We start from the raw sequence: 21,924 nt of genomic DNA, 5'->3' as shown, positions 1-21,924 counted from the left end.
ACTTTTGTCTCTGTCCCCGCTCCTATTCTGCTCTACATAGCGACAACGAGGCTGTTAACCTCGTTTGAATTGTTAATACAATGGAATTTTAAAGAAGGAACGCACGCCGCGTTTCTTAGTTATCTTCTTACCTATGAGACTTTGAATTTCTAAATAGATCGCGTTATGCGTTTCTAGGAAATTAAATTTCGTCGCGCTTTATGCAGAAGTTTACCAACTTATCGTTTGCAAAAGTACACACAGGATATTAAATAACGTCTTCTGTAGTTTTATATTATGCTCAGCGCGTTCGTTGTACTCTGCCATGTATTTATCAAACTATTTATACATAACTATTTATCAAATTCAATAACTGTAAAGCGACGAACGATTCTGTGACTTTCTCAGCACCTTGAGTCAAAAAGTGACAGAAAATTCGACAATTCTGTCAAAGAATATCCTATAGATAAATTGATCTGCAACCAAGTCACTTCTATTTTCATTCAACACAAGAAATAGTTCATACCATTCCAATTTATTAAACGTGTCTTCGCAATACGAAGCTCAACAACGAATTCTAATTCCGACGAGCTTTTCGTGCAGGATATACTTGTCACTCGCAAATTCTTTAACTGTCAGATTTCAAGAATTATAAGATTTCATCGATTCTAGGAATATAGTATTATAAGATGTTATAACATGGAATGAGATGACATTCGTAATACCAGATTCTTGTCTAACTTTAACAACCCGGGACATTCCGTTAGATTTGTCTTAGTTCTCATCTCGTCGTTCCATTCATTTCCAAAGGAAGAGCGAAACGGTCCCATTTTCCTGACGAGCATAAATTTTCCCAGAGAATATTATTATCGACAAAAACGCCAGGCTTTAAGAAGCATTACGCTCTTCCATCGATCACGTACCCTGATGCTGCTGACGTCATCGAGATATCGCACGCCCTGTGAAAATAGTCACCGATATATCAGGATCGTGTACTTTGCCCTCGGGTTAATCGAATAATCTCTGTCCTGGTTTAATTTCAAATTTACAAAATATATACACACAGTCATCTTGGCTGTGAATTTTACTTGCCCTTTTTGTGATACATCGTTAGAAAAGAACGATGAGTTGGATAACAAATTCTCTCAGCTTCGAACTATTTCTATATTACTATTTTTATGGTTTTCTCTGTTGTTCTATATCTGAGGTTCACGTGTTAGATAGGGACATTTATTTTAGCGTAGAAATCGAACGATCGATGGCCACGAACGATTGATAATCGTCCGTTTTATTTCAACAAGCTTATTTTCGGGCTTTCGAAGTTAGTGAATAATGGTATTTCTTCGAACTAGTCAATTTATAATATGATCGATAGAATTACGTACTTTTTCTTCGCGTACTTCAAAATTGACATACTTGGATTTATCGCTGTTCTGAACACGCAAGTTCTGTTATATTAAACCCTCTTGTACTCAATTTTACAATTAAAATTAAAATTTTTAAAGCATACGTCACGATACCTACTTGAAAGTAAATACTAATACAATGCGTGCTCTTAAGTATTTTGCCATATTACGAACACAGCGAGTCGTTCTACAGATTTCAATTCTCTAGACACGCATAAACACGTGCAGCGTAATCGTCGTCAACGAGTTCGGAAAAGAAAAACCAACAAATTTGCATAAGAATATGTCTCATCCGCTCGTCCTCCTGAAACATCGGTAACCGCTCCGCTACTCGCTAACGCGCCGCTGATCCTTCTAAAAGCTCGTTAAGAGCGAGTCAACGTGGTCTCTTTGTCATTCGAAAATTCAGAAATCGGAATCGCGGGTAATGTCTAAAGGAACGTCGAAACTCTCGAACGAAGCGCAAGGATGACCAGACCGTCAAGAATGGCCACTGTCGTCGAAGTCTTTTCTCTATTTGTCGCCAATTACTCGTCGAAGCTTCGACGTTCTTAAGGCGAGTCCAGAGAGAAAAGCTCGCGGTCACTGCCTCGGCAACTTTTATAGAACAAAACGTCGACGCGGTGGAATGCACGCCACTATCGGTCTCGCCGGTTCACGGACCGAGCCTTCCCGACAAAGGGATTTCCGCTCGATACGTAATTCTGTCGATACCTCTTCCGGCTACAATAATGTCGCGCGACGAGATAGCAAGCGGCGACGCGACGTCGCTCCGAAGCAATTTCTCCGGTGCGTTCGTCGATTTATAAGTTCGGATTTATAAGTCCGTAGGGTTTATAGGTTCTGACGCTTGAACGGTTGTGGTGACGGTAATTGTTGAGACACTGCAGCGGTGGATCCTTCCGACAGGCTTGACGACAGAGGGTTTACGGGATCGGTTCTCGCGAGAGAAGAAAATCGTGACAGAGATAATGGGTTTTGTAGATTTTTAACGATGTGCGACGTCGAAAGAGGATTATCGTGTTACAGAAGAGTTGGAATTAGTCGACTATAACATAGAACTTGAATCGAAGAAACGAAAATTAAAACGCGAGGTTACATGGAAAAACGCATCAGGCAGGGAAAAGAACAAGTCCTTATCCAACATACTTTGGAAAAAATCGTTCAAGGTTTCAAGAATATGCGGCAAATCGACAAAATTTCTAGAAGAAATTACAAACTTGTCATTTTGACCGGTCGACTCTGATAATTGAACTTCGATCAATACGAAGCATTTAGAAAGTTTCGTAAAACAGATAAATGTGAAATAATTCGACGTAGCAGTGATTCGATTATAAAACGAGATCGAAGTAAAATTCACGTTTGTTTGAGCGTTTGTTATCGAAAAACAGACGATGAAGAATCAAATTCTTATGCTTATTCCTATATCGGAATATTACTTAACCACGCGCACATACTGGAGATTCACGATATCGACGAAAGAAAGTTCACAGGATTGTGCCGCGAAACGATTCGAGAATAAGGTCGGCAAACGATGACGGCGGAAACGAAGAAAAAGGAAGAGGAACGCGGGGATCGAGGAAAAGAAGAAGGTAGCCGGTGGAAGAAACGAGGAAAGCGAGATGCGGTGGCAAAGCCCTTTTCCCAAGTGGAGTTGGCAGGCCTCTTTTCTTGCAACTTGCATAAAACCATTTTCCAACCCCAGTCAAGACGGGCTTCTATGAAGTTTCCTTCCGCGGGCAACTAGTGCGCCGTTTCAGACACTCGCTGCTAGACTGTCGGTGCTTTAAGTTGCAACGCTTGGCCAGTTTGTAATAGTATTGGCGATACTTTGTGAAACTTTTTCACCATTGTCGAAACCAGAGGAATTTTCGAAAGGTGCAAAGAGAATAAAAGCGAACTATGGGTATTTTGAATTGTATAGGTACGACGTACGTAGTATGGTTGCTATGAACTGGAATTACGAAATTTCTGGACATAAACTTTCAACCATAAAGAACGCACATGTTGAGTTACTTCCACGCGTTATTATCTTGCGAACCTATACATAGTCGCAAGCGTACAAATAACGAAATGATCGCTAGCAGATTACTCACTGTACTGTACAAAATGTTATTTTAATTCTCTTTTCTATGGCACAGGATTTAAAAATACTTTTCTTGTACTTTGAAGCGCTATAGATGTAGAGCGATTTGATTACTTTTTAAACGAACGAAGTATACAATTGACTTATGAGAGTTATTTTTGAGAGGCTTCATATTGATAAATTATATGCTATTATCCAGAAGAATAGGCAAATAAAAATACAGCGTTCAAAAGAAAGAATCCAATTTAAAGCTACGCGACTATAAGTAGAATAAACGACGCATCGTGCTGTGTCAGACATATCCCATAATGATAAATGTATAAAGAAGGAAATGTCCACTCGCCAATACGAGTTAATTTTATTAAAAAGCTTCTATGCTTCCCTAACAAATTGACAGGATACTATAATCCAAACATTTTTAATATAGCTACCTACGTATTTACACGTTTTATCTTTTTATGTTATCCTCCAATATAATTTTTATTTAGGCCAATTTAATCCAAGAACGTTGTGTAAATATTATTCGAACACAATAACGTGTAAATATAATTATACGTAAAGCAACATCGAATTAAATAAAATCGGTTACGTAAGCAAAAAGAAAATCGAAATAAAATAAATACTCTATTACACACACACATTCGTAGAAAATCCAAAAATTTGTATATTATTTCGAAAACTCGTTGTTTCATCTAATTATCCAAATTTATCTTCGATCAAAGTCTCTGATTCTCGTACTCGACAGTGAGCAAAATAAATTAAGCACGATTCATTAAAATAGTCACATGCCGGATAATATCGGTTGGTGGGCACGCTTAATTAATGACCTCAATTAGTAGCCTGTTGAATATACAGGCGTTTGAACGTGTAGCAGGAGATTGCTAATCTTAGTCGTCACCGAGCAGAATCAATTTCCTATGACGTCCAAGTGTAAATTGCACGGTTACGCAAAACTTACCGCAAGTTCGCCGACCATGCCGTAGAGAGGGTCCACCGTGGCGTATGTTATCGGACAGAAATTGTTATCTGGATCCCGGAATAGCGAGCAACAACTCAGCCATTTACATACCGTCGTGATAGCGGCTGAGTTATGCCGACTAATGCACTTGTCGACTAATGCCCTCGAGTTGCTCTAGATAGTCGCGAGCGACCCGCTTTGACCTCGACTTCCCTATCGGTTCCTTTGGGATAAAGCGAATTTTAACGGCGATATCGAATGGAACGGACAAAAAGGACGATAACGATGCCGCGTTGTAACCTTATGGGATCGCTTTGATAGTTTCCGCCGAAATTGAAGCCTTTCATCTCGACCAGCGAATAGCGAAATCGCCCTGTTTTCCATCCAGACCAGTTAGTCGAATGGTATTACTTTCGCGGTTTTCCATGCGCCGAATCAAGATTTAAAATACTGGAATTGTACGATTAGACGTGAAAGTATTTTCGATCTTTATAGAGGATTGCTCTTTCGTTTCGATTAAGCGCAGGCTTAGTAATTTCATGTTATTCGCGTTACTCGTACTCGTTCGGATATAAAGCTGAAGAGGAGTAGAAGAAAAGTCGAGTGTTTCCCTTTGATGTGAACCGTTTTTGGGGAAATTTATATCTTTCAGATAGAACATGGACGTATGGGATAAAACGATTTCTACGATACATTGTACGCGGTATTGTATTTCTAGTATCGCGAAGACAAACAATCTGAAACCAATCATTACACGACGTATAAGCAAATAAACATCATCTGTAACAAATGTTCTAATTAGCAGAGAACTATTTTGCTTTCGAGTACATTATATTTATTATTACATTGGAATACAGTGAATCGTTGATAAAATTACTCGAAGAAAAAATTTCCATCTGTTTAAAGAATTGTCAATAGATTTTATCGCTTTAACTGTTCGTTTATCTAAATGGAATAACCAAGGTAAAGCTTCTTTAATTTCTAAACCCGTAAGATCTCTATATCTACCTTAACAGCGATTGCAAATAAAACATCGATAAAGCACAACTAAAAGTAGCCGTGAAATAAATGTCCTACGCGACAAACTCTATCCACGGACAGATATTCGACTTGTCCCATTTAGGAGGAACAAAGCTGCTAGGAGGAAACAACTCGCTAACAAGAGAGGTCGCAAAAGTTGCAGGTTTACTCGAATCACGTCGATCTGAAACGTTTTCGCGGCAGTTTCGCCCTAAAACGAGCTTAGCCTTCAGAAAAACCTTAAACCGCAGTCGTTCGGAGGAAACAGCGAATTTGTCCAAAGTGTCGTTACGGATGAGTTAGTGATCTCGAGAAAAATACCTTTTTCCATCGTTTGCTGGCAAGTTGATGGAGCTGGTGCTCGCGCGCCATCATCTCCCGCCAGTATAAATTCCACTTTTTAGCTCCAGGTAACGAGCGCGATCCGCAACGAGCAACAAGAATCGGCAAGCTAGCCAAAGCATTATGGCGCGTGTGCAACTACGAAGAAACGAATATACGGAAACGGAAAATAGAAAGAGGGAGGATGAACGAGTCGGATTCTCGCCGTTATGAATCGCGCAATCAAGACTGTAGACACTTGAGCGAGGAACTTCAGACAGCTGATGCCTGGCTACTTCCGGTTGTTGTTAAAAGCGTTCACCAGGATTCGCAACTTCTGTCGTGGAGTGTGGGGTTGGATGGGTGGCGCGGGTCTCGGCCCGCTACGTTTCCGCGCGAACGAACCGAGTAATTTCGACAATTACCTACCTAAAACGGGTTTGAATACCAACGAAAATAGTTACCAGAGCAAATAGTTTTCTTTGCCCTCGCTGTAATTTGGCCATTTCGTTAAGGACTCGCTAACATTCAGTAATAATTCCTCTACTTCCTATTTTTCTCCCATTTCCTAGCGGAGGATTTAACGTAACGTAGTTTATTAGGTCGGCGCTTTCTTCTATTTTATAGGGTCGAGCATAAGCGAAATTATGGTAGCGTACATGAAGTACAGCATTGTTTCTCAGTAAAGAATCATCTCCAATAAAAAAAAAAAAAAGCATTGTCAAATTTATCTTCAGATACCAAGCTTTTTTTGAACAAAGGATCGATAGAACTGTAGACGATTAAAAATTCATACTTGGGTATTTAATACACAGTGATGTATAATTCCAATCTCGATGAGAAATTCAACGCGAAACCGTGGTGTCTCGTTTCGTTTCCGGAGATAATTTGATTTGCGTTTATTTACGCGGCGCGCAGCTGCAGATACATGCATAATTGATCGAGAAGCATTTCCTTGTCACCGGTAAAAATTCATCTTTGGCATCTTCCTTCCGGGTTTTGCGCGCGAGCTTGCGGGATCTAAAGGTGAAATATTCATGCTAACAAAATCCAAGACCGTTGACGTAATCCGTGCACAGGTAGTGCATAGAACGCACTATCTTCGAAGAGAGGAGAGGTACCTAAACTCGTTTCTCGTGGTTGGACGTTCCTTCTTTTCGTTTGCACGGCGGCCTTCCTCCCTTTGAATCGACATCAGGACATCATACCATACGGAATATGATATTCCACTGCCGAAAAAGATTTTCCTCGAGCAAGTCATTATTGATCGTTTGAAGAGACGCGCAGCTGTTTAAACAGAGTTACCTTATTCGGATTGGCAATTTACAACGAACAACCTGCTGTACTTTGCGCCACGCCTTATCGTTTGATATCACGTTCGCGTTTTATTCAATACAGGATCGTACCTGCCAATAATGAAATGATTCGTCTGCCAGATTTAACGTGAAATGTTTGCTTTCAATATTTTCGAAATATTTTCTTCGGATAATCGAATAATAACTTTTACGAATGAACGTATGGCAAATACCAAATGTTTGGACTGTTTGTTGTTTTATTCGATATATTAATAAAGCGAAGCAGGTTTGCTGTTTTTCGGTGATTTTAGCCAGGGATGTTCTACGTGTCGTATAATATTATATAATTATATAATTGCGAATAGATTAATTAAGAACACACCAAATTTTTATTAAATTTTTATATTTATTTTATACAGATTAATATCTATTATTACGAGTAAGTTCTTTGGAAATGTACTGATGGCGAGCAGAGAAAAATAATGTAACGCAAGGTTTTGAGAACATGAATTTAATGGCGCGTTACTGTACCTGATGGTATAACTCCGTGCTACGATACGTATCGAAAAATATGATCGATTTTTGAACGAAACCAGTGTTTATTCAAATTCATTTTTAACACGACTCAAGAAATAGAAGCTCCACAGAGTTTCTTTCACTCCCTGAATGTTGCAACAATATTCCATAATTTGTAAATTATTTGATATTTTATAGAGTAAAATTTATATTTGCATGTTTAAATTTCCCATAAATATATAAATATCTACAGGCAATTAGTAAACTGCTTGTGTAATTGATCATATATAGCGTGCTAAAATGGCATAATAATTTGTAAATACGACAAGATCGCACATTTAAATCAATGTTAGTATTCAAGCAATTAATATGGAGCCTACTTATTTGAAAATCCAACTTTATTTGACTACATATTTACTAATGTTATTAATCATGAAAATATCTCGGGAGAGAGAGAGAGAGAGAGAGAGAGAGAGAGAGAGAGAGAGAGAGAGAGAGAAAGAGATATTTAAAAGACATACCAAACTTTTAATATTTAAGTTGACGGTGCTTTCGATGTGAAGGGTATTAATTGGATATTTTGCAGAATTTTGTAGATTAATATTACGAAATGTAAAATACAATTATGAGATTGACGTGAGTGCTATTAATTTTATTATAAACAAACAGTGTCTTTTCCTTTCGATCTGTCCACCAGTAATACGTAATATAATATAGTCAAGGCAGAAGACTGATATCATTCGAGTAAATATCATTGTATTTATGTACAGGAAGTTCTATTCGTTAAATTATGCGAATACGAATTCTCGAAAGAAAGTTTCAAACTGTCTGTTTCAATAACAACCACTTAACTTAATTACTTTCGAATATTCAGTTATATAAACGGAATCAGGTAGTGGATACCTTCTCAGACATTTTGGAAAACCAATTAACTAATGCGCGATTGTCATAAACAAGTAAACCATATATCGTTGAAATACAACTGATGCTCTAATGTTGCTCAAGCATCTCCTAGTAATTACAATAAATTAGCCTTCGCTTTAAGATATAATGGAAGTATCTTTGTGGAATCTTGTAGCTAAAAGTAGAATTATAAAAGAACAACCTGGTCATATATTTTTCTAAATAATGATCAACAAGGTTCAGAAGGAATTCCGATCATAAATAGAGTCATAAATCAAACTTTTATATCGTTAAAAAGATATTCCGATAATTATAGAATTATAGAAAATTCTAAGCTAGATAAAAGATTTCAATAAAAGTCATAGGTAAGATTATAAAGCACGATAATAAGTAAAAACTAACATTAGCGATAAATAATTTCCCAAAAAACTAGCAAATGCACGTATAAAATCGTCAAATTCCCATCTAATCGTCTGCTACGTCCTGCAGCCAGAGAAGTAGACTCGAAAATTAAAGTGAGTAAGTGCAAACATGAATCAACACGAGCCATATTGTTCGCCAGCTATCTATCCAAGATTTAAGGGCGTCGTCGTCTCCTTTCAATCGGCATTATTCCTGACCCGGATCAAACCGCATAGATCGCAGAACACGCGAGATCTTTTTCTCGATGAACGAAGGAACTGCCATTGTCCTATCCTCGGTACGATCCGCTCGCGGAACAAACGGTCGTAGGATTCGACGTGTAAACGATATCGCCAACTGTCCATTGTGCCCAACCGATAATTCTTTCCGCCTGGCCGCCGAGGAGCCGAGAAACTTTCGGCTTCCGGCGCCGTCTTCTTCCTCCATAAATCAGAGATAAATCACTTTTAAACTCACGCTGTTAACCCCAGGTCGCCGCTGTGCTTGCCAACGGACCAAAGTCGCGGTCCCGCGGGAACACCGGAGAATCGATGACCCACGAGATAACGAATATGTCTCCGGGAACCCCTTAATATCGCGCCACCAATCGTCCAGCTCGTTCTTAATTAACATAATTCCGTAATGATCCAAATTACGTTCTCCTGTGAGAACGTAATCTATCTAGGTTACCGATGACGCAGCACGGCGTTTCGTAGTGGTCGCTCATTAATAATGCGCGTTAAAGGAAGCTTCAATCGACCTTGTTACCGTTTGATCGACATCGATACACGGCAATTCCGGCGAGCGCTGTATAAAACGGGACCGAGCAAGTTTCATGGAAACGCCACATCGTAACGAGCGCAACCCTGGAATAATCGAGCGACTTTGTTTGATTTGGAAAGCATGAGAAAGCTTCTTTTTCACTGAGCGGTGCGTAACGATGATCAAATCACGTGGATGAATCTGTGATATCGAAGTTTGTGAGCTTTAGGGAAAAGTTCGTAAGTTTAAAGTTAGATGAGTTAAAGACTTTTGGGATGGATATCCGAGGAACAAGGGTTTGGCCTTTTCCTACAGAAGGTGGTAAGTTCAATGGTAGGGCAGAGACAAAAATTTGAGAATACTAACGGTAACCGATACTTTCTAGTATTCAGAAAATGCAGGTTACGCTATATTTGTAAAAGATTTTTCTTTTCATTTCTTTGTCTTACACCGAAGACATATCTAAATATTTTGCATTTGATACGATGTATTAAAGGCGAATAGACAACGATCATAGATAAAATACTACTATGCAATTTATAAGGCATGGGGTTAAAAACAGGGGGAGGTAGATGTAACGAGTCTAAGAAAAATAGTAAAAGTCTTGGCGTGCCGTAATAATGGCCATTGGAACAAACACGTCGAATACGATTCTGTCCCAATAATTATCAAACATATGATTAAAATTCTAATTACCGATCCTACGAGACGAACGTGTTTCGGGTCTTTTGCTTTTACAATTATCAGTTAACTGCGCTAAAATACACAGATAATCGTATTTATATTAGGATGTCCGAAAGGTGTCTATCTTTTACAGACGCATTTTTGTACAAACATGAAACCTAATCTGTCAAACGTTGTAATCTTTATCTTGATAAAACATAATGGATCATACGTAATTCGATTACATAATACTTACATATCTATTTGTTTTCATTACGACGTTAATTATAATTATTCATATCTAGATACTAGAGATTGATAATTCTAGCGTTAATCTATCCTATCTGGCATATTTTCAATGCCGTAGAACAATATGGATCACGAGCAAATGTAATCGATGTTGGTAATACTGAACACTATTGCCAGCACATGTGATACCTTGGTTTCCTTCCCTCAACAGAGAATTCCAACTGGGACACCCTTCGTGAAATCCAATCTCGCCTCAAAGAGGCTCGTCTGTGCTCCATGGTGTATTCTCCCGAAAGTTCTGTGACTCGCAGCTTCGATTACCGAGTTCTCGATCAATTAAGCCGCGGCGAAATAATAAATTAGTCGGAACAATCGAGTATCGTGATCGAAATGATATTCGAATGCGACGAGGAAAGAAAGAGGATCATTCTGCGAACTAAGGACGAGACGACCATAGTTGTGTATATTTAACTCTCTACGTGATGACACTTCCTCGGATGTTAATAACAATCTAATAAAAATACCCATATATCTTCCTTTGCCTACCGCTGTGAGGAAACGTTGGACGAAATAACAAGGCCTTCGTTTACGAGAAAATCTACGTAAAACGAACAAGAGAAAGATACAAGAACGAATAAATTCTAGAATGACAATAATGGAGACAATAATTTCCTAACGTCGTTTGTTTAGATATTGAAGATTCGAAGTATGCAAAGAATGGACATAATAATCAGACTAACGCCAAAAATCATCGTTCAATAATTTCGAGCAATGTAGTGTCATGGAATATTCAACAATTTATATAACTTTCGCAAAACACGTATTAACTAGGCATAAAATAAGAGAAGATGAAAGAACAATCAGGATAAAACGCTTTATGGATCGTATATAAATTACAAATAATCTGGGCCAATATAGAAATGTCTTTATCCGCAATAAAGCTGCAGAGGGTAGCATAATAATATCGGTGGTGCAGTGGTAGGGAAAGAATGGTCTGCGGAAGGTTGCCGAAGACATATGTGCTGGATAACCCACGGTTACCCAGAAGTATTCGTAAATTACTTCGTTAATGCGCGTCGACCCGGCAAGTCCTCCGTTAATTCAGAGGAACTTCCCATTATCCTTATCGAGCATTGAAATATCGTGTGGGAGCCGTAGTTCGTACGACTATTCGCTAAACACGAATAAGAACGTAGCCATGCATACATAGGAAATAATGGTATGTCCGTAGCAATTCGCGATTACCCTGGCAAACCGTATCTAATGGCGAGAAATGGAACGGTGTTTTCCGTTCGCTGAACAATTTCGCGGGAATCACTAGAGGCCAAAGAGGATTAAAAAGGTTAGAAGAAAATGGCCTGGCGAGTCTTTACGTATATCTCCAGAAATAAATAGAAGGAGGGACGCGTGTGCTTCTTTCTGTTTGCGTTTCTTCCTCTGTTTTCGTAACCTCTTAAACGAAATTTCAAATTGAACGAAACGTCACAGTGCAGAAATGATATTTCGTCGATACGACGAGAGTATAAAGTAGAGATATTAAAACGCTAGAAACGTTAAATTATTTAAAAAATGATTGCATCTATAGCGGATATAGAGATTTAGATTACAGTTTCTTTTTTCCTTCCTTTAATTAGGCTGATTTCGAGAAGTGGGATAAATTCATTTCTACCTTCGAAATTTTCCGCAGATGCATAAAAACTCAACATTTGCAATAATGACCATGATTCAAACGATACTATCTTCCTTATATTTTTAATTGACGCGTAATTGCTCAATCTATCGTCTACGCGATAAAATGACCAGCATACTGATTACGAGTTAATATTTTCGATTCGTCAGACGCATCTCTAAATCAGATAGATGCGCTATGTTACTCTCGTACGTACATACTCGTATATATCGACGCGGCCTACTTTAAGTTCGACTTCACTTCGAGCAGCCTCCCTTCGACCGTTTCTTCTATCGCTAAAAGTTCCTTTTAACCCATGTAGCCCAGCTCTTACCGGATACTCTCGCTCGATGATGCATGGAAGTTCTAAAATTTCTTGTTGGTGCCATCCGAATCTCGAACGACCTTCGGTATAGGAGTAGGAAGAAGCAAGAGAGGAAAAAGGAAGAAAAGCGACTTCTGCTCGGTCGACATTAACCTGGAAATGCGAACCGTCGATCCTGCGCGAAAATATCCTGGAAGCAACACCTACACGGTCTCGTCGGTCCCTTTAATTTCCATCTGCCTACTCCGACACCATCGTCGACCAGAACGGATTGCTTTCAGGAAAATAGACGAGCCCTGTGTTCCGGTGGAACGAAGGACGACTGCGATTTCACGAATGATTTCACTGGAACGCGTATAACTCCGCGGAAAGACGGAATACGAGTTTTCTTCGAGTAGAATAGAAGCCTCTGAATCACACTTTCGCGCGCCACCTGCTGTGAAAACATTTCCGACAATTTCACCGCTACAAAACGAAATGCGTTTATTGTTTTAACCTCCGCTATTGTTTGTTTTTCACGTAGTTGCGACTGCGGTGAAAGTAGACCGTTTTGGAAGCTTGAGAATTTGGATCATTTCAGCTGGATCATTTTTTAACTAGCATCGTAATGTATTTTTTCACCAGCAGTGAAGACTTTCTTAGAATGAAACGAGGTATAAAAGAGTCGTTATCGATACGCGTTACTTGTCTTTTTAATTTTATGGTCTTAAATCGATCACAGCAGAGTCAAGGATTGTGTCGTGTTCGCTTTTTCACGTTGCAAGGTAGTCGTTAATTTTAGGGGACGCAGCCCCGATAACCTTGATCTTGACAACATACGTCAAGGTTAAGATCACCGGGGCCGCTTTCCCTAGAGTCTACGTTTATCTTTAATTCTATCATTTAACGCAATATACATAACATTCAGACAGACAATGTACACAACATAACAACAGAAGTATATGTTGAGTAAAAGTTAGGGAATCAACAAACTTTCATTCGATACCTTGGCCGATACCTTTTAAATTAGCATCCAAACCAGGTTTATTTATCGTGACACTGGAGAAATTAATTGTCATAGAATTTCCCATTGCTGCGAAAGAAAATATTTCCACGAGTCACTTGAAGTTTTATATGGCTTCCATCCGACAAAAATATCCGAAAGTAGGACATATACTTTAGGAAAATCGATGCATTCAATTTCGCGTGCAATTTATAATACGGAAAAGTTGATAGCCGGAAGCAACGCAAAAAAATCGAACGCAGCGGGAAGAAAATTCGAAGAAAGCCATCAGGAAGCATCGTCGTAAAACACCTAAGAAAAAGCTAACTACTCTGAAGTCTACAGAAAAGCCAGAAGCGGAATAACGAAAAATCGGTTCTTCCACGTTTCTAATTTCTGTATAAATAAACGATGAAGATGTTCAGAGCAAAAAACACAAATGAAGAGCGAAGAAGATAAATAGTGTCGTTGAATATTCAAGAATGGTTGGTAACATTTTTGAGAAAGAAAAGTATACATTAAAATATGTTTGCCATTTTGCAAACCTGGTAGTATATAGATACTACTCCAACACAGCTCTATTAGAACTTGAATTCGGAAATATTGATAAATTTTGTATCGATTGCTTTTGAACTGGTATACGAACATTATTTTCTTTTTTTTAATAGTCATAATAATTTGTATACACGCGTGTAACTTGTATTTTGGAATAGGCATAAAGGCAGAAATATTCGGATGATCTACAGAGTTGCAGCAGGGGAAGTCGTATTTCGCGACATAAACGAGCGTCATTTGACGCTACTTTCGATACGGCTAGAGTTAGTAGAGCAGAAAACAAGCTAATTCAAAGGCAGCGACTAGACGTTCCTATGAACGAAAAGGGGCTTAAAGGAAGCACATCGATCGATGGTGCCGGCTTTAATAGCCAGTGTTTATCGTCAATACGAAACTCCTGAGGCGAAGACACCTTATATGTGTAGGACGGTCTCTTATGCTCTGTCAGACACAAATCAGAGATGTGCCTTTGATTACAAACGCTGACTGAAAGCTGAGGAGCCACGTACGTTTGGCAATTAGGGAAATATTTCGAGTTTCCTTCCAATCTAATTTTAGTTTTCCTCAGTTACGCAAACGTAATTAACGTTTCATCGGTGGACAAATATTTCATACTTTAGAAACGTACACACGACGTTATAATTAAGTAAACGTAACGAAGATCGGTAAATATACCTTAGTGAATGTTTAAAATGTAATCTTTTTTGATCGCGATCTGACACTATAAGTCAGCTTTTTATAACTTTCGTAATTATTTATTCAATCTCCTAGGCGGATTCCATTTTGGTTATTCATCCGCGAAATAGCTTTACCAATTAACAACGTACAATATCCGTCTGGCTGTCTGGATCGTAAACAGCAATTCAATCTGCTGTTTAATAAGATATGTCGATAAAATTTGCTTCGTGACAAAACTTCGCTGTTCTACTCGTGTGCATTCCACAACACACGAAACAATCGTTCTAAAGATTGGTTCGATTCGGCAGACAAACGCTATATCCAGTCAAATTGGGATTCACACATGTGGGAAAACTACACGAGGAGAGAAACGGTTGAGAAAAGGGAGGAATTCGTGCAAGGAACTGTTACGCGATTGAGAGACATGGTTTGAACCAAGACTGCGTGACTTAGGTATATAAGCTAAGATATTGGTACGGGAATGGACGGAACGTTGTACGACTAACAACGGGATCCACTTAAGGAAAGCGTGGATAAGCTGGGATCTTCTAAGATGAGTGTATCTCGTAATCTGCTATCACGTGGTAACTCAAATAACTTCACGGCGGATATCTAAAATAGACTGTATGAATTAAACTGAATAAAAGGATATCTGATGTATAAGATTCGGTCTCGCAACAATTAGATTTCGAACAACGAAGAATATATCCCTCGACTAGAATTTTCTCTAAAATGAAATTTTATAAATTATAAATTTCAAATGCTTGCGTGTCGCAAAAACGTAATAAAGTCGGTACTAGGATAAACTAGAATATGTCAGGCGCAGAAATTGTACCGATTCGGTACGAGTTAATATTTCCTACGGAGACGCGTACTAGCTCAAACAGCAGACAGTTGGACTCCGCGAAGTATTCGTAGGAAACGGAACAGACTCGCTTCCGCGTCGATACGTTCAGTCAGTTTCCTTCCAGGTACTTTAGCAATCAATTCACCAAGTGGGAGCAGACCCGAAAGGTTGACCTATATAGTAGAACCGACAGGCGTGATAATCGATCGATCGCGGAAATTCGCGCATAGCCTGAACGCGCGACCAAGTCCAGGAACGGTCGGTGACCCTCTTCATAGCCGGCTCTCTCGTCCCTCTTCCGTACCGGTTCATCCTTTGTTCGTCAGGGTTTACACTGGAAACAGCCGCTTCGGTGCTGTTGTACTTAATTAACGCGCTACCTTTCAACGTTCGGTCGAGGGCTTGATCCGACAGCCAGAAACCGGCCGTGCTTTCACCGCTTGATCATTTCGGCAAACAGCGGACGGACCGCGCAAACTGATTTGACAAGGAGGACACGTCTCGTTGTCCCCGTCATTGACGCGTGCGCGCGCGACACGCTTCTACATGTATGCGTGAATAACACGCGAAGAGATGAATCGTGACGCACGAGTCGCGAAATGACGTGTCACGATTCCACCGAAACCGACGGAAATCTGCACAAAGAACGCCTGATGCCATTTCACGCCGCGATAAACGATCGTTCGAGCACGATCAAAAGACTCCGTGTCTTTGGCAAGCCAGGCCTTTCGATGGCTTGCTCGTACAACTTGATTAACGCTCACCCACGGCGTTGTTCGATCAAGGATTCAATCCAGGACCGGATTTAATGATTTTGGTAAACAACGCCTACAAGGACAAACAAAGGGATTCCGCGTCTGTTGTCGGAATAGCGGCTGAATAGCAATATGATGAGGCTTACCGAGCGAATCGAATAGAACCGATGGGAGCTGTAATTCCGATTGGATAGCATAGAAAGCAAAATATCGCCGGTGGCATTACCAGCGATCAACCCACCCCCTTCTACCACCGAATAGAATGTTTGCTTTCGAGATTTGTCGTTCGACCACTGTATCTTCCTCCACTATAGATCATTACGACGAGGATGTTCAATTATGAACGCGATGGATACCAGTTTATCTCTTGAAACGTGGATTTTCGTTTGAATGTCTGATTAGCGCGAAAGATACTTATTAAATAATATCTTCATTGATCATCCGATACAAAATTCACGAATTATTTCAATATTTGAATGCACCGTTTCTTCAAATGCCTCGTCCTTTCTTGCTTTCTCTTCACATCGGAGAATTAACGTAGATCCAATTCTGTGAATCTCCAATGAGTATTTTCAATATTTATCTCTTAATTGCTAACTAATTCAATAAACAATTTTACACGACTTTTCGTATCGCTTTCACACTTTTCACGTCCGAAATCACGTTGGTGTCGCATTAGACAAGACCCATAAAGTCGCTCACGAATTTGAAACGGCGCGATTAACCTTATCTTAAAGCCAATCAGCACGGCGGTACAATTTAACGGCATCGCAAGTTACGCGTCTATGTCGGATTTCTTTGTCCGAGAACGTGATACGACCATAACATCGCGATAACAGCACGGACGACAAAGGGTCGTTGTTCACGCGCGACTCGTCACACATGCGACAATATGTGCACGCATGTGATATAACGGGGTGCAGAACAGTGCGTGACCAGCAAACGGACTGGAGCATAGACAATTCAGCCTTGAAAATCAATATGCCGCACAGGCGGTAATTTTCACTCGGAAGCCCGCGTCTTACGTTAATGACCATTCGTAAGAAACTTTTAACGAACAGCGAACGACGTTTCTTATCGTAGCTTCTGCGTGAGTTTCATTACTTCAAATAACAGTGCGTTAATTTCTGTGTTTCTTTTTCTTTTTCGTACAAGTTTCCCCTGGTAATTGGGAGTTTTGACGTTTATAAAATGCAAATTTAAACGTTGCATTTGAAATTATTGCTACGCAGATCTTGGTCACGACAAGTGAAAAATAGACTCGTGACTAGTGATCATTTTGCTTTCGAATAATCAATAACATGCGCTAGAAGAAACATTCGTGGCAAACTTGTGAATAGGATGCAGTTAGATTGAAAAGAAAGAAATAGTAATTTTCAAATATGCACGGTTTATGCTCAATGGTTTCGATTCTGGTCAAGCGATAGAAGGAAATTTATAATTTGAAAATTCGAAAAATATTATTATAGAAAGTTTTGTTACGTAGAAACGCGGAATCTGTTACTATACAATACAATACTATACAATATAATCGTGTTTCAATCTCCGCTCGGTGTTTGCTTACAACTTTGTAACAAAGCCTCTGCAGAAAAACTTGATCAATGTTTGTTTCCCATTTTCGCTTGTAAATTATGATTCTTCAATTTCATTAGAAAAATTACAAATGTTCTGTAGACAATATTTTACCTCGTTCACATCTTCCAATTTCATGTTCTATTCTTATTTTCATTTAAACAAACATAGAGGATCTATAATGTTTTCAACAAATATGTAACATAAGATTGAAACGCGTAATCGTACATATTAGTAAGAATTTTTCAGATATTTTCAAATGTTAGAAAAATACAATTGGATCGAAAATCATATGCGGAAGGATCGTTAATCACTGTCAATAGCGTTCCATAGAATAGTGTGCACTCTTCACACGTCGTTCTTAAACGTACATCCTCTGAAATAACAGATAATCGAAGATAATAATGAGTACAATATCGCTATTATGCGCTTAACCGAAGCAGATTACGTATACAAACATTATCACTGACGTTTATCGTTGTTGTGCATCATGCGCAAGATACGACGAGAAGTACACGAGGACTTCCTGCCAATCACTTTGGTATCCCTAAGCGGCTTAAGACAAGTTCTAAACTAGGCGAAAATTTTAAATTAGTTTTTACGTTAATCTCTTCGAATTATTGCACACTGCGAAGCTAACGATGATAAAACTAGGAACATCATTATAATTAGGACACTGTTTCTGATATACCAGATTCGCTTGGGTCTTCGTAGAATGTATTTCACGTCATATGTTTCACGGTTAATAAACATATCCGATCTATGTGATTATTACTTTTTCAAAAATTCACAGTTTGAACGTTAGTTTGCACAATTTTTTATACCAATATATTTTTCTAACGCCGGATTAGATCATTTTGGAATTATTCTTAATGATATATTTTAAATATTTATCCTTCTACTATAAAGATAAATCGTACAAACTATTTTCTCTGTTTATACGATCGCTATTATTTTATATTAATATTCTCGGAAGAAAGAAAAATACGTAAAGTGCTCAGGCGATTTCGTTTTTTCAGGCTTCAGCACGTGATAGTTGTAAGCTTTCATCGTATCTATTTGAAGCTATTACTTACCGCTTCAGTATGTACAGGATGAGCAGCAAACAGCAAGCCTGTCAAGGTAGCAAATCCTGGACGCAGTGATGCCACCGCTAGGCTCACCCTTGTGACCAAAACGCATGCAATGGCGTGCAGGGCAATATTCGTCGCGTGATACCAGCTTGGCGTTAATCCCGACATCAAGTAGTTCAACCTGAAAATACGGAAACGGACTGAATTAAAACGTGCTTCGATAATAATTTCAGATGTTGTGTGGTAATTAATTTTATATCTTAAAAATATAAAAACGTATAAGCTACATTTCCTTCTATCAATATTATCTATATTATATATTATAAATAAAAATACGGAGAAATATACAAAGATAAGATGGATTATTAGAAATGTTTTTAGTTGATTTATTAATGTCGAAGTGGTCACCACTTCTAGGAAAACTCCACATCTGGTCTTTTTAGCTTTCTCAAGCGCTGAAGCCATCGACAACATATAGACAAAAGAATAGCAGGGAGGCAGACCATAAACAGTAGACAGGCGACGTTGGCTTCGGGGTTTTCAGTTATAAGGCAACGCTGCTAGCGTGCGGATCTGGACCAGCTCAAATTGTATTCCTGTATTTCACTATTAAATCAAATATATATTTTGTACCTTACACTTTATCCACGCGTTTTTCTCTCTTTATAATAATAAAGAATAACCTCAACAATTAAAAAGATTTTTTTATGTATGTTTTGAAAATATAGTACGCATAATTCCTATAGCAAACAATCCGCGATGATAGCGGCCAACGTTCAATAGAATTCTCCGAGATACTAAAGACAAAATCGCTACTAATTCCGGCCGGAACTCGTAATGAAGCATCGTAGAAAACAATAAGCCATGATTGTAATTAGACAATTACGTTTACGTGTTGTTAAAGTTTATTATACACCTTCAAAGTCCATTAAAGATTCGCTATTTTTATTGATAGATATTATTACTGGATTTTACAATAAACAAGCAACGAACTAAGTATCAGCGAAACGATATGCGCTTACGTTCCAGTAAAATCTCTCTCGACATAAATACAAAACCTTATCTTCGGTATGCGATTCATCTAGTTGTTTCTGTCAATTCCCTACCATCAGCTGACCACTCGAGAAATCGGAAAACAATGGGCGCGGCAGTCTTCCCGTTTATAACTACAGAGGATTTGACGGCGCAGCCGTGGCGAAGTTTTCACGGAAATCCGCTTAAGTCGACCAAGATAATCGGATTGTAGAAAACACTCCATACATCTATTCGCTCTGCTTCGTCCATTCACCGCAACCGGTGTACAATTTCTCTCTTGCTCGCTGCTTTTCTTGCTGTGTCGCCGGTGTTCCTCGCGCCACGTGTTTCGCTTCTAATGAAAGTACCCTGTGAAACTTCCCAACTCTCTATACCACGCGTTTTCTTCCATGACCATTGATCATCGAATACTTTATCTGCTGCAGTGGAAATGCACGATCGAAGTAGGTGCTGTTGTAAGAAGCAACACAAAATGCAATAAAATCAACTGAAAATCAACCATCGCTCCAAAATCAGATCATTTGCTACTCTTAAACGCTATAGAAGAAGGACATAAATCACATTTTCTATTTTTTATAGGGAAAAGACTTCAATACGTTGTGGATCAATTCCATGTTACCACAATTGCTTGTTTCATTTATTAACTAAACGCGTTTTTTCATTCCCTTTAAAAATTTGGGAAATATCGTTTGTCTCAGCAATCGCGTCCTTGTCTTCTACAAAACTTCATCATCAACTTAACTTCTTGATTATTTTGAATATAAAAGGTGTTTTCATTTCCAATCTTATCTTGTTATACATTTAGTGTTGAAACTCTTCTACTTAATCATAAAGTGATATTAAAATCAAACGATCAGTTTTGTCTTCTGCGATCCTTGCGTGAAATCTATAGGTACTTTCTTTCTCTTTCAACAAATATAATTTCAATATTTAAATTACCGCTTTTCATTGCAAACGCTTCGATTCCAGTGACGAAGAAACGCGAAGAAAGATGAAACAGAGTAAAGACGAAGAAAGAAAGCGCGACAGGCGACTGAAAGAGAAAATTGTGGGCGAAGAGCGAACGAGGATGGAAAATAGGTGAGACAGGGTACCAGCATCAGAACGAAAACAAACACGGTAGCTGCTGACGCGGTCGAGTAATAATTTTGAAACTCTGCCGACGGCATAAGTTCGACGCTCCTGGCGGACCGGAGATTGGCCTCGTTCCAGGTGTCAAGGATCCTGCTCGGCTCGAGGCGTATCCTGTCATCTCCTTGGCTCTGGATCAACCAAAGAACTCGGAAGTGTCAGTTGCACGTTCGTACGCAGATTTTACTGCGAATTTTATGAGACGTCGATGGACGATCTTGATCCAACTGATCTTGCTACGAAGCGGTATAATATGTGGCGCAAATTCGAGGTGAAGAATTGTTATTTCAATCTGAGATGCCAAAGTTCTACGGAGATAAATGGTGAGTTCGTCTAATAAAATATAGTAACGCGAAAGTGTTAGTATTACATTGATAAGCTTCTGTATTATATGTTGATATATAATCGAAGAATGAAAGTAACGTTGTAGTAGAGTGGCTGTGTGAAGTATAATTTCACTATATCGTTGAGATAAAGAATTTCTAAAAATGAAAATCTATCACACTGGTGTAATCTTATAAAATATCGCAAAGAGTTTTCCAGCTTTTGCATAATTTAAGCCGAAGTAGAGCTACATTCTGGTCAGAAACTTTTAGTAGTTACTGCATAAATATTAGTGCTTAATACAACTTGAAAAGAGTTTAAAAATTCACAGATATGCAAGCGCAAAATTTAAGAGTATTAAGAAGGATTCTGAATTTTAAATGGATAATGTCAAGGATTAACGTTTATGATATTTAAC

General features: G+C 38.8%; 1 protein-coding gene and 2 long non-coding RNA genes across 6 annotated transcripts in view; 1 reads left to right on the top strand and 2 right to left on the bottom strand.

Annotated features, from left to right (window-relative positions):
- Nucleotides 1-21,924, bottom strand: part of LOC126915074 (protein O-mannosyl-transferase TMTC1-like) — a 269,186-nt gene that overhangs the window by 128,889 nt on the left and 118,373 nt on the right. For all 4 annotated transcript variants that reach the window (XM_050719431.1, XM_050719427.1, XM_050719429.1 and 1 more), the window contains exon 2: nt 19,020-19,197. In XM_050719431.1, the coding sequence (XP_050575388.1) occupies nt 19,020-19,197 (178 nt within the window). The remainder of the gene's footprint in view (nt 1-19,019; nt 19,198-21,924) is intronic.
- LOC126915185 (uncharacterized) lies at nt 13,059-15,111 on the bottom strand. The gene is made up of 2 exons (XR_007710062.1): nt 15,020-15,111; nt 13,059-14,931 (listed from the first exon to the last, which is right to left on the bottom strand). It is a non-coding gene; the product is annotated as an uncharacterized LOC126915185 (long non-coding RNA).
- On the top strand, nt 14,883-15,432 carry LOC126915184 (uncharacterized). The gene is made up of 2 exons (XR_007710061.1): nt 14,883-14,942; nt 15,078-15,432. It is a non-coding gene; the product is annotated as an uncharacterized LOC126915184 (long non-coding RNA).

This window comes from Bombus affinis, chromosome 4 (assembly GCF_024516045.1).
Source record: "Bombus affinis isolate iyBomAffi1 chromosome 4, iyBomAffi1.2, whole genome shotgun sequence".
NCBI classification, from domain to species: Eukaryota; Metazoa; Arthropoda; class Insecta; order Hymenoptera; family Apidae; genus Bombus; species Bombus affinis.
This window is presented reverse-complemented; position numbering and strand designations above follow the sequence as displayed.